General features: G+C 38.6%; 1 protein-coding gene across 1 annotated transcript in view; it reads right to left on the bottom strand.

The window, feature by feature from the left end:
- The window catches only part of Spast (spastin), a 94,860-nt gene that overhangs the window by 59,895 nt on the left and 20,915 nt on the right, over window positions 1-14,050 (bottom strand). Inside the window, exons 3-5 of the mRNA XM_012513888.2 lie at window positions 4,850-4,873; window positions 3,455-3,502; window positions 2,557-2,652 (exon numbers count right to left, since the gene is read on the bottom strand). Of these exons, the coding sequence (XP_012369342.1) occupies window positions 2,557-2,652; window positions 3,455-3,502; window positions 4,850-4,873 (168 nt within the window). The remainder of the gene's footprint in view (window positions 1-2,556; window positions 2,653-3,454; window positions 3,503-4,849; window positions 4,874-14,050) is intronic.

Genomic DNA, 14,050 nt, shown 5'->3' with positions numbered 1-14,050 from the left:
TTTTTGGCGGAACCAGGGATTGAACTCAGATCCTTGCATTTGCCAGTCAAGCGCTTATCCTACTGAGCCATCTCCCCGGCCCCTATCTATTTTTTGTATTTAGGGCAGGGTCTACAGAGTGAGTGTTCAGGGTCTCACTATGTAGATCGGACTTGTAGTGACTCTCCTGTTTTCAGCCTCCCAAGCACTGGGATTACAGGAGCGCCACCATGCCCACTCTCAATCACCATCTTAGTGTGCCCCAGGGCCTGGGCTGGCATGGTACACCCAGGATGGAACAGCCACTGCGCTCTGCCTAAGCAGGTGCTTTAGTCCACTGAGCTATCAAGGCCAGCCCAAGACACGTAATTATTAATCTCCTCAAAATATGTTCCCTTTGCTCCAAACACATCTATCACATCATCTTTTGGCAAAGCATCTCTTATTGTACTACATTTTTTCTTAATTTAAAAATTCAAAGTATTTTTAATCACCCCTGTATTTTGGAAATTTAACTACTGCTCTGTGGTAATTTTTACATTTTTTTTCTTTCCTTTTTTTTTTTTTTTTTTTGTATTTAAAACAGAGTCAATAGGGTCTTACTACTAAGATTGGACTTGTAGTGATTCTCCTGTTTTCAGCCTTCCAAGTGCTGGGATTGGGCCCAGTGATATAGCTCAGCAGTCTAAAGCACCTGCCTAGGCAAGCTTAAGCAAGGACTCAGGGATCTCGATTTGATCCCTGGCACCACATGCTGAACCAGCCCCACCCCAGGGTGGGCTGAGCTGACCAACAAAACAAAACAACAGAAATTTAGTAGGCTGGGGAAACAGCTCAGTAGAATAAGTGCTTGCATGAAGAATGCAGTCCTGAGTTCAATTCCCCGTACAAAAAAAAAAAAAAAAAAAAATTCAAGTGCCGGGATTACAGAGGTATGCCATCACATCCAGTCTTAACCACCATCTCAGCATGCCCCCGGGGCAGGCACAACATGCCAGGGAGGACCCTGGTCCCGAGTCTGCCTAAGCAGGTGCTTTAAATCTGCTCAGCTATCTGATCGACCACCCATTTTTACATTTCTTTACAGTTCCTTATGAAAAGGTTAGCTCTTCACAACCATGCTAAAAGAAACAGACAAACATGTAAATTTATACCATTTCAGGTATTTTAAGGCAATTTAAATCAGACATAGGATTAAGAAGAATAGAACCAGTTGTGCCTCTGACTAGAAGACTAAATCTAAGTGAGAACTCAAGGTAGAGGGGAAGCCACAAGGGAAAAAGATAATAATGAGCTATTTCTTCTGTCGATGGATATCCACTTATTCTCTTTACTACTATTGCTTTTTTTTTTTTTTGTGGGACTGGGGATTGAACTCAGGACCCTGCGCTTGCCAGGCAAACACTTATTCTACTGAGCTATCTCCCTGGCTCACTATTAACATTTTGAAAATTGTATAGTTCACGTGAATAAGAAATGCAGTGTTGGCCAGATAGCTCTGCAGATTAAAGCACCTGCTTAAGTAGACACAGAGACTAGGGCCTGATCCCCAGTGTGCCATGAGCCCTCCCCCACCCGGGGCACACTGAGATGGAGACTGACATTGGGCATGGTGGCATACCTATAATCCCAGCACTCCAGAGGCTAAAAACAGGAGAATCACTCTGAGTCTGATCTGTGTAGTGAGACCCTGTACTAAATACATTTTTAAAAAAAGAAAGAAATAAATGCAGTTGTCTTACAACCTAATCTAAGGTTCTTCTACTACAATTTGGATCAGATATGACTTTAGCACACTTTAAATGTCATGTCACTGGACATGAACTATTTCTGAAAAAAATCAGCAATAAAATTAGCTGAGGGCTGGGATACAACTCAGTAGTCGAACACTTGCCAGGATGCATGAACCCCTGGTTTTGCCCCAGGACTGCAAAACAAGCAACAAGTAGCTGTTACCCTAGGAAACTAAGTTTGTCCAAATAGAACAAAAGAGAACAAAAAAGCATTTACTCTTCTATAGCAATTGACATCCAGAAATTACTGGAAAAAAGAATTAAGCCATGAACAAAACATTTAATCCACAGAAACAGCATTATTATAACATTTCTCCTTAAGACATGGATTTTTGATATTTTTCTAACAGGTACTATGGTAAAATATCACACATAATATTTACAAAGAATGATATGCAATGACAATTTAGTATGTAACAAAGAAAAATTAAAATTTCTGTCAACAGTTTTACAGAAAAGTAGAATGGCTATTCATGTAAAACACAACAGCTTAAAATACAAGTAAGACAAAAAGAGTATTTTAATCATTTAAAAGGATGTATAGTCACACTTGTACTATAAAAATCAGAAGCTGTAAAATACACAAAAAAGCATGCTCAGAATGGCTATATGTTATTTATTACATGCTCATATAAACTATAAATGAGATACTGTACTTTTGTAACAGCCCTGTGAAAACATAACAAACCTTCCATAATAAAGTCAAATCAGTATTATAACCTTAAGAAAAGCTCTAATTTACATGTAAGCTTTCTTGTATTCTGTTAGTTAACTTAAAACCCACCTGACTGGAGATGTCCATTTCGGCATGTCAAGTTAGTACTGTCGTTATAGACTTCCGTTTGTGACTTGGAAAATTGCAAAACTGGTTGAAGCTTCTCTATGCAACAGAGGAGGTTAAAGAACAAAATAAACAAAAAGAAAAAAATATGAACAAATAAAATGTGCATGCAAAAAAAATGAAATTGTTATAAGGTTATATGATGAGTTTTTGCATTTATATACATACTCCTTAAAATATCATTAGTAAAAGCTCAGGCATGAAATAGCGACAGAAGTTAACAAGTTAAAGGTGATATTCAAAATATTCAGGTTTGGTAACCTGAGACAGTTTCCTATCACTATTATCAATAAATAGCTCATTATCTAACATATCCAAATCACTGTTGGGAGGGTACCACGTAAATTTTAAAAATGAATATGATCTCTACTATTCATAAACTTGTTAAACTGGACTGGCAATTTGTAACAACTATTATTTCTATTTAAAAGAAAAGATTACATAGAACAAAAGAAACCATTCACAAGGCTTTTATAGAGGAAGTAAATAAATGACTAAGATGTGAAAAAATAAAGGATTACCATTTCAGGAAAAACAGCACTTAAGACTACACACAAGGAAACTTTAAGGATTATTAGGAAAATGAATTTGATTATATTAAATCAGGAAAAGATAAAGGTAATAAAGCACAGTGAGATAAGCATGACACAAAACTATGTGTGCAGCACCCTACCGTTTGTTTAAACACATGTATACAGTGCTATCTTGGTTACCAAATGCCTCCAAGTTCAAGCTTTCTACTACTCCAACAGCAAAGCTCAAAGAATATCAATGTTCACAACTCCTCAATTCCTCAACTGAAAATCTGACTTGAATAAACTTGTACCAGCAAGGAGATAGCTCAGCAGCATAAGCACCTGCTTGGCAAGCATAAGGACTACAGTTTGACCTCAATTACCAAAAGCAAAACAAAACAAAAACCTGTACCAGCCAAGAGTGAGTCATATGTCACATCTCACTGGGGACACAAGGGATGAGCTACAGTCTAAGTGCCACTCTTACCCAGACAACATATAGTGCTTGTGTTAATGCATTAAAACATTTGTCACTGTGGTTTTTTCTGTATATGCTTTGTGTAAAATATTGTAACCATGGCTCCAAAGAACAGGATACCCGCAGTGAAGAGGAAAACTGAAAATCATGATTTTTTTTTTTTTTTTTTTAAAGAAAAGGGGGCCGGGGAGATGGCTCAGTAGGATAAGCGCTAGGGGAAAATATGCTGTTTTTTGAACTATCTGGCGTTCAAACATCAATTCGGAATGAACTAAGTTCAACAACTGAAGTATCACAGTGGTTGCATATACGAAGACTGCCTAATATAGGTGTATCTTGAGAGGGGAAATGGGTCAGTGGGCCACAGTGTAAGATGGATGCTATTCATACTTGAACACTGAATACTGTATGGCATGTGCATGTATTATATGTTTTTTAAATTAATTTATTTATTTAGAGACAGGGTCTCCCTATATAGTTGAGGCTGCCCTAGAACTCAAGACAAACCTTCTACCTCAGCCTCCCAAGTGCTGGGATTACAAGTATGGGCCACAGTGCCCGGCAACATGTTTTTAAATTGGTAATTTAAAGAGGATTTTTTTATTTTTCCCCTACTTTAAATAACAAATATTCTCTACCTCGACTGTATGTCTAGTCCAGTAAGTTCAAGAAAATAGATGTTTAATCTTTGCCACTCTATACCACTCTTGTACTCTTCTCCTATGTGTCAATCTGAATGCCAGCTGATACATTCTGCTCCAATACTTAAACTACATTATCTTGGTTTAACATCAGTTTTTCAAAGGTCTCAAGGATTAAATACAATAATGTATATAAAGTATATATTCTGTGCCTAATAAATAATATAGGTTCAGTTTTACTATGTTTATTTTCCTGAACTATTTCAAACCATCATAACAGCTTCCCAGGGCTGGGGAGATAGCTCAATAGAATAAGTGCTTGCCTGGCAAATGCAAGGACCTGAGTTCAATCCTCAGTTCTGCCAAAAACAAAACAAAACAAACAAACAAACAAACAAACAAAAAAAAAAAACAGCTTCCCAATTTCTATACCAGCCTGTCAGCAGATACATGTAAAATGCAATGCAGGGTTACCAAGGTTTATCCCAGTGACAGCATTTGCCAAGCATACTGCAATGGCAAGCAGAAACACGGAATTGACATGCTGGATGTGCAGGCACTTACTTATGTAATGGGCATTGATGGGGTCATTACAAGAATACGACTCTGATCTCTGGTGGCCTTGGCTTATATGAGATAAGCACATAGAAAGTACAGAGGCAGAGTGGCTTGTCATTTGGGGATTGGTTTATACAGTGTGCATCACAATGACCAGCCATTTCTAAGAGACAGAAGCAACCATACTGGAATAGAAACTACTATCTGGGCAACTAAGAAACTGAAGTATCTTGGTTTGGGGTGCCATTTTCTGTTATAATAAAAGAGATCCTGGGTTCAATTCCTAAGAACAACAAGCAAACAGACAAAAATACACAGAACAAAAGTATACACAAACTTCTTAAACTTTGATTTTTAAGGTCAGACAAGCAGGCGCCACAGTTGGCTTATGGTACAACAACACATGCCTCTGGGACAGGTTAAATAGCAGCTTACCTTTTATATAAAACACAAAGTACTGCATAGCTTTCGTGTCCTAGAACTGCTTGATACAATATACCCTGGAGCTTTTTTGTTATTGTTGTTAGCTAACAGGTAGGTCATCTGATTTTTCTCAGTGATAATACTGTACTCTTTAAATCATGATACTGAGACATATTGCCTTGATTGGTAAAAGTACAAATTAGGAAAAAAAAAAAAATCCCACTGATTTGTAAGTTTTTAATCAATTAAGACTTTCTTCAATTAAAGGCAACAATAACCTCACAGAAACATTCATTATACAGTAAACAGAAATTAAGTCTTTTGTTTTCTAAAACTAGAAATAAAAAAGAATTTATATAACTTGTTTTTAAAGGGGCCAGGGAGATGGCACAGTGGAATAAGCGCTTCCCTGGCAAGCGCAAGGGCCTGTGTTCAATCCCTGGTTCCACAAAAAAAAAAAAAAAGAATTTGTTTTTAAAGTCCAACAGAGGTTAGATTTATACGTGTGGAAGCACACATAAATACATTATAGCAGTACACTCTGTTGTTACCCTGCTTTACTTCTTTTATTGAAAAAAAAAAAAAAAAAGGTGAACAGCTGGGGATGTAGCTCAGTGATAAAAGTACCTGCTTAGTATGCATGGGGCCTTGGGTTCAATCCCCAGTATCACCAGAACAAACAAACAAACAAACGTAAATGGACTAATGCTTTTAAGAATGACTAATGTTGTAGACTGATAATTTGAATTAAAATAGTAATTCTTTTCCCTAGTACAAGAGAAGGAACCCAAGGCCTCTGAAATGCTAAGTAGATGCTGATCTCTGACCTACAAACTCAGTCCTTTCTAAAATTTTATTGATGGGTTGGTGAGATGGCTCAGTGGTCTAAAGCACCTATTTAGAACAAGCTTACCAAAGCACAGGGACCGCGGTTCAATCCCCCAGCACCACATGCCAGCCAGGCCCACCCCCTGGTGGGCTGAGCTGCCCCCCACACACACATAAATAAATAAATAAATAAAATTAAAAAGAAAGAAAGAAAACCTGTGGTGTAGTTTGTATTTAAAAATAAATAAATAAATAAATAAAATTTTATTGAGACCGTCTCACTATGTTACCCAAATTGGCCTTGAATTTATAATCCTTCTGCCTTGGCTCCCAGGGAGTTGAGATTACAGGCTGTAGTACAGATGGGGAAAGACAGTCATTTTATTTTTTTTATTTATTTATTTTCATTTATGTATTTGGTACAGGGTCTCACTATGCAGCTTGGACTCGTAGTGATCCCCCAGCACTGGGATTATAGGCTTCTGCCACCATGTTCAGACTTGGATGCTAGCTTGGCATGCCGTGGGGGTGGGGCCAGCTTCATATGCGGAACCCAGAATAGAACGCTGGTTCAAAGCAGGTGCTTACTCCACTGAGCTAACTCGCCAACCCTAAGACAGTCATTTTAACCTCCTCACATTCAACTCTCATCTGATCAATCTACTTTAGAGAATCTTACTGCAGGGTGTGGTGGCCCATACCTGTAACCCCAGAATTCAGGATGTTGAGGCAGATTACAGTGAGTTCAAGGCCAGCCTGAGCTACACAGCAAGACCTTCCTCAACTGCCTGCCCTGACAAGGGAAAGACTCTTATCTCATTCTTAAAATGTTTTAGTGGCTTCCTACAGCCCACAGATAGATTAAAGCTCAAGGTCCTTCATGAGACAAACCAGGCAGGCCATCCACGATCTTCTTCCATCTCTTCCACTTGAGAAATTTCTACTTCATGTTTATTAGCATTCACCTGTCTGTACCTACCATGCTGTTTCTTCCCTCTAAGCTCTTGTTCACACTTTTGCCTGAGATGGTTTTTCTTGAATTCTTTAAAAACTTTTTAAAATCTTTCATGGGCCACTCAGATAGCTCAGCAGATTAAAGCACCTGCTTAGGCAGAGGCAGGGACCAGGGTTCCATCCCCTCGGGCCTGTAGAGCTGGCACCAGGGAAATGAGACCTGGGCGTGGTGGCCTGTGCCTATAATCCCAGCTCTTGGGAGGCTGAAAACAGGAGGATCACTAGGAGTCCGATCTGTGTAGTGAGACCCTGCAGACCCTGTACTAAATACAAACAAACAAAAAACAAAAAAACTCTTATATTTTTAAATCCACTTAGGGTTTTACCTCTCTTTCTAAGAAGCTTTCTCAGATATTTGCTTTCCAAATCTTTAAAATCTATACATTTATAGATATATATCTACATATGTTTATCTATAAATGTTGATATGTATGTAAACCTGATTGTCTGTTTCTTTCTCTCCCACTATGAAGTCCTCAAATAGGAGAATTTTATCCAATCTATCAATATATCTGTTTCTTCAGCTCAGATATAATCATGCAACTGTTTGTTACCATATTTCCTGATATAGTTTGAGCGGGCCTCCATCATTTTGTCCTATATAATTGCAACAGTGTCTAAACTGCCCTCCTGGGATCTACCCAAAGAATAACACGCAATATAGCACTCAGCCTTCTAAAATTTAAATTATATCACTCTTCTAAAAATTCTTATAATTGTTCCTCATTTCATTTTGGTTTTTTATTTTTGGCAGAACTGGGGATTGAACTCAGGTCCTTGTGCTTGCCAGGCAAGCGCTTATTCTACTGAGCTACCTCCCCAGCCCCTCTCATTTCAGAAGTAGTAAAACCTGAAGTATTTACTCACGTGGTGTATAAAGCCCAGCTGTCTGACAACTCTTCCCCTCTCCCATGAATTCTCTGACCTTACCTCTTATACTCTGCTTGCTGGGGTACACTGGCCTCTTTGTTGGTTCATAAACATAACAGGTATACGGCTTTTACTGGGCTCTTACTTCTTTCTGGACCATTGTCTCCCAGATGGTCAACTCATGGAAACCTCACAAACAGAAACCCACATCAAGTTGCAAACTAAAATCTCAAACCATCTCCTAATCTGTCCTGTTTTCCTTTTTATTCTGTTTCTGTATTTATCATTTTTGAATATAATGTACAACTCCCTTTTCATGTTTATTGTCATCTCTCTGCCAGGATGCAAACTCTACAGAGCTAGGATTCTTGTTTATATTCCAAGCACTTACAATAGTGCCTATCACGTGGTTATCACCAAATAAATATCTGCTGAGTTCAATAAATTCAGTTTACATTCCTTGACACTATATCCAGAGTAGGGACATGATAAATCAAACATTAAATGAAGACAGATTTTAAAAATATTGTAACTGTCAGGAGTATCTGTTGCTAAGGCCAAATTACCCTCTTATCTACAGCAGCCTTTATGGCTAAGTTTGTTGTTGTTGTATTTTAGGGAAGGGTCTACAGGGTGTTTAGGGTCTCACTACTAGATCAGACTCCTAGTGAGTGATCCGCCTGTTTACAGCCTCCCAAGAGCTGGGATTGCAGGCGTGTGCCACCAAGCTCAGTCTCAATTGCTATCTCAGCATGCCCCGAGGAGGCCTGGAGATTGAACCCTGGCCCCTGCACTGCTTGCAGGTGATTTAAGCCGCTGAGCTATTTGGCTGGCCCTTCACACCTAATTTTTAATCAGCACATAATTCACAAATGTGCTTTACTATGCATTTATACACAAATATGTTTTCCTTCTTTTCTTTAATTTTTTAGACTGCCTTTCGGTATATCAACTTGCAAATCTCTTAAATTCTTGGAAGACAAGAATACACTGGTGTCTGATTGGCAATCTACTCCCCTCTGGTTTAAAGTAACATCTTTTCACGAGACTAGCATGTACAAGGCCCTGGGGTTGTTATTATTTGCTTTCTGTTTTTGTTTTTTGAGATAGAGTCTTGCTATATAGCCCAGGCTAGCTTTAAACTTGTGATGCTCCTACCTCAGCCTCCTGAGTACTGGGAGTACAGGCATGTGCCATCAGGCCAAGCAAAAAAGAAAATTAAAAAATAAAAAAACCTCTTAATTATTCAAAGTTTTCTCTTTAAAATTATTCAATTTGAAACATGTTATAAACTGTTCCATAAACTTGTTTTGTATCATATACAGTATATGATATTTTAAACATACACTGAAAAGTTTTATGACTAAAACAAAGTACCTATTAGAACAATTCATGGTTTTGCTTTAACAACCTTTATATAACATTTAATTATGGATGTGTGTATATATGTATGTGTGTGATGATATGGACTGGACCCAGGACCCCATGTATGTCAGACAAGTGCTCTACTACTGAGCTATATCCCCTACCCCAATATTTAATTGTATGTCTATAGCATTAACCTTCAAACAAGAAGGCAAATCCTGTTAGCCACAGAAGCCAGGGAACAAACAATGCCTTGTTAACCATCTGAAAGAGGTCAAGGTTGCTTTAAGTACATGCAGCAAGGAACCTACAAATACAACGATCATTCAAGAATAAATGAAACCAGTCATGGTAGTACAGGACTAAAAACTCAGCACTCAGAAGGCTGAGGCAGACTATAAACATAAGCCCAGCCTAGAAGATAATCTGGAAGAGAGAGACTAAGTCTCAAAAAAATAAAACAAACAAGAGGAAAAATAAACAAATGAATGCCTAAAACTACATATGTATGTGAGAATATTTTCCTACTGAGGGAGAAGTAAAGTAATGAATCAAAACCATCATTTTGGGACTAGGGTAGTGTTTGCCTACTATCTATATCCAAGGTCATGCATTTAATTTCCAGTACTAGAAAAATAACTTTAAAAAATAATTACTATGCTAGGAGTTAATTGGAAAGATTCTCACCCTGACTAACTATATATACTGATATCTGTGAACTAAGCTACTGCACTGCAGATAGTAATTTGTAATAGTGGTTTCATGTTGGGAGTGCCTGTCATTGTGGTATTCTGAATATGGGCTGCTTGGCATGACATGCCAGTTACTGCTAAGATGTCTCTCAGGTAGGTGGATGTTCAAGAAGAAGGGGGTGGTGAATGAAAGCAAGAGACAGGAAAAGGAATATTGTGGGACTATCCTGCTTCAAGGTTGTATATGGTGAGATTTTTGGACTTATGTGCAAACATGAGAAGCATAGAATTCTTTATCCTATTTTTAAAATATAATCTAATTTTTAAATGTTTTTTATCATATTATGTAGGGACTTAAAGTTCAACATATCAATACTTGATGAAAAATACCTGTTCCACATTATGCCTAAGATGTTTGAAATGCAGTGAGATAGTGAGGTTAAGCTTGATAGCCTAAATCGTTTGATAATAACAATAAGCTTGTCTTCTGGATGGTTAACAACCTAAGTTTGCAGACCAAAATTAGAGAAAAAGGAGGGCTACAAGGAAAGCCAACATTTTGGTCCTAACCTTCTAAGGTCAATTAAGACTCAGGACATATGAGAACTTGTACTGTAATGTCATGTACCTCAGTAGTGTCCCAAATTTTTTGATCAAGAAGATTATGGGGCCAAAGAGGAAAGTGATCGATGACGTAGAGTGTGCCTAAGGAGAGTCACGTGGGGAGAAGACACTCTCTCAGGCTTTCACAGAGAGCACATTGGCCAAGCATTGGCCGTGACTCATCCACATGGCTGCACTGACAAAGGTTCTACAATCTGAGGTACAGGATCTCAGGATAAATCCTGAGGGCATTTCACTGACCTTCTCAGACCAAAAAGCTACAACTCTTGTTGCATAGGTCCTGCTTTACCTTGGTCTTAACCATCCAGTAGAAAAGTATGAAGACGAAATATAGGAAGTAAAGCCATGTTGTTATGTTGAGCTGTGGGGGACTCAGGTCAATAATTTCTGACATTGCCAGTTAAACAGAAGACCCAATGCTATTATGGGCTACTGGACTCTTTTAGAATATTTTGCTGAGTTTACACACCTATAATATTCAGTAACTGAACTTAAAAAAAATGGGGTATAACTATGAATGTCCATTTTGTATCTGTGTATTCAAAGTGGTTGGGATAGATATATAGTTGCATTCTCTTAATGAATAGAATGATTTGTTCTAATGGTGTTTGTAAATAGGATCACAAGTCTGCATCTTGTATAGCAATTAACCACTAAGAAGAATATATGCAGTGTATTATTTGTTGAAACTGTACTTTCGAGTTGATTTGAAACTGTCTCATTGCTATATGTTTATCAATAAAACTTTGAAAAGAAAAAAAAATAATTACTATGGCTTAGATCCCTCCAATAATTCAATAGTCACAAATACGAGATACATATTATCTGTCCTTAAAATTGTATTTCTTATGCTGTGTGTGGCGGTACATGCCTGATCCCAACACTTGAGAGGCAGAGGCAGAAGGATCGTTGAGAGTTCGATCCCAGCCTGGGCTACAAAGTGAGCTCAAGACCAGCCTGAACTGCACAGTGAGACCCTGTCTCAAAAAGACCCCACCCATATTCAGACATGCCAACTTACACCGAATCAGAAAGCTACAAATAAACAGGTAAGGCCCGTGTTCTGATACTTGGCCTTTTTTACTACATAGCTATTATTTCCACCACACCAAAGTACAGGGCAGAACTTACGCCTGTGCTGTTTTGTTTTTCCTTGTTTTAGGGGTAGATTTGCCTTCAGAATATATTTTTAAAACCTATACTATCAAATATAAGATAAGGGAAAATTTCTATTTTGGCTGATAAAAGTTGAAAGACAACTAAAATAGGGGCTGGTGAGATGGCTCAGTGGTCTAAAGCATCTACTTAGAACAAGCTTAGCAAAGCACAGGGACTGCGGTTCAATCCCCCAGCACCACATGTCAGCCAGCCCCGCCCCCTGGTGGGCTGAGCTGGCCACACACACACACACACACACACACACACAAATAAAAAAAAAAAGAAAGACAATTAAAATATCACTACACATCACAGTTAAATGCTGCTAACCTCCAAAGATAGAAGATGAACATATAACCCACCATGAAGCAGAACACTAAAACTAAAAATCAATTTTCAATCTAATCAACTGACAAGAAGGACAGAAAAACGTGATAAAAGACACCATACAGAAGAGTACATAGCACTAAGAACATGAGATGCATTAGGTGACAAAGACTGAATTTCATCAACAAATACATTTTAAGATACAAGAAAAGCAGCTAGACCTGTACAGTAAAAGAGATACATGGATGGCATGAGATCTTTCTTTTTGATTTTGAGATCTTTCTTCCACAATTAACCTACTAACAAATATTAGTTTTGGGTTTTTTTTTTTGGTGTGGGGGGGGGTTGTTTCTGTTTTTAGTGTAGGGATTGAACCCAAGGGCTAAAGAAGGCTATGCAAGCACTCCACCAAACTGTATCTATAGCCCTTTATTAAAAAATTAACTTTAGGGCTGGGGAGATAGCTCAGTGGCATAAGTGCCTGCCTGGCAAGTGCAAGGACCTGGGTTCCCCACACCAAGCTAACCACCAAAACTGGGCATGATGGTGCCTGCCTGTAATCCCAGCACTGGGGAGGCTGAGACAGGAGGATCACTATGAGTCTGCACTGCGTAGTGAGACCCTGTACCAAATAAATAAAAGATGTATCAAAAAATTAAATAAAAGACAGGGTGTGGTGGCACACGTAAGTATTCCCAATCCTGGGGAGGCTGAAAACAAAAGAATCACTGAGTCTGAGCTTTCTAGTAAGACTTCATGTGTCTGAGCTTTATGTGTCTGTACCAAACACATAAGAATTGTGGTAAGGTCTCATGAAGTACTACAGTCTCTCTGTGAACTTGTGATCCTCTTGCCTCAGCCTCGTAAGTGTTAAGATTATACCTGGCTATGCCACCATACCTGGCTGTCTCACTATATTTGAGACAGTCTCACTGTATTGCCAAGGCTGCCCTCAAACGTAAGGTGATCCTCCTGTCTCAGGAGTGTTGAGCCTGCAGGCCTGTGCCACCATGCCCAGTCAGTATTTAAAATTTTGAGACAGTCTAGCTAAATCCTCAGTTGCGCAGGCTGAGTACAGGGATTACAGATGTGCATCACCATTCCTGGCTTCACTGCTTACTATTATAATAAAACTTTATGGGACACAAAGGTGCTCCCATTCCTTTATGCATTGCCTAAGACTTACATATTATAATGGCAGATCTGAACTGTTGGTGCAGGGACAAAATACTTAAGTGTCCGGTCTTTTACTTTTTAAAAATGTATTGTGATTGATTGTTATTTGTCTTTTTTGAGACAAGAGTTTCACTATGCAGTTCAGGCTGGCCCTAAACTCATTTTGTAGCCAGGTTAGCGTTGCAGTGACATTCCTGCTTCAGCCTCGCGAGTGCTGGGATCGTAGGCATATGCCACCACAACCTGCGAGTTTTCTTAAAATTAATAACTTTTACTACTAGTTATGGTGGTACATGCTTATAACCCACCAACAGGGGAGGCTGAGACAGGAGGATAGCAAGATCCTGTGTCAAAAAAACAAGATACAAAAAAAAATGCATGCAGCTTAGTGCAAAAACTCTGGGTTCAATCCTTAGTATATCCTTCCCTCAAAAAGCAGTGAGCTGAGGTTGACCACAGACTGTCATTTACTAGCCTCTGTTATAGACAAAACAAGAATAGTCACATATTGGTAATTCACAAAACTAAGTGACACATGAGTTCATTATATTCTTCTCTTCTATATATGTTAGAAACTTTAAGGTAAAATTTAAACTATTTTTCAATCATTGATCTATTTCTATCACAATTAAAGATTAAATACGGGCTGGTGAGATGGCTCAGTGGTCTGAAGCACCTACTTAGAACAAGCTTAGCAAAGCACAGGGACCGCGGTTCAATCCCCCAGCACCACATGCCAGCCAGCCCCGCCCCCTAGTGGGCTGAGCT

This window comes from Octodon degus, unplaced genomic scaffold, assembly GCF_000260255.1.
Source record: "Octodon degus isolate 3935 unplaced genomic scaffold, OctDeg1.0 scaffold00020, whole genome shotgun sequence".
Lineage (NCBI taxonomy): Eukaryota > Metazoa > Chordata > Mammalia > Rodentia > Octodontidae > Octodon > Octodon degus.
The sequence above is the reverse complement of the archived record's forward strand: the minus strand, read 5'-3'. Positions and strand labels throughout refer to the sequence as shown.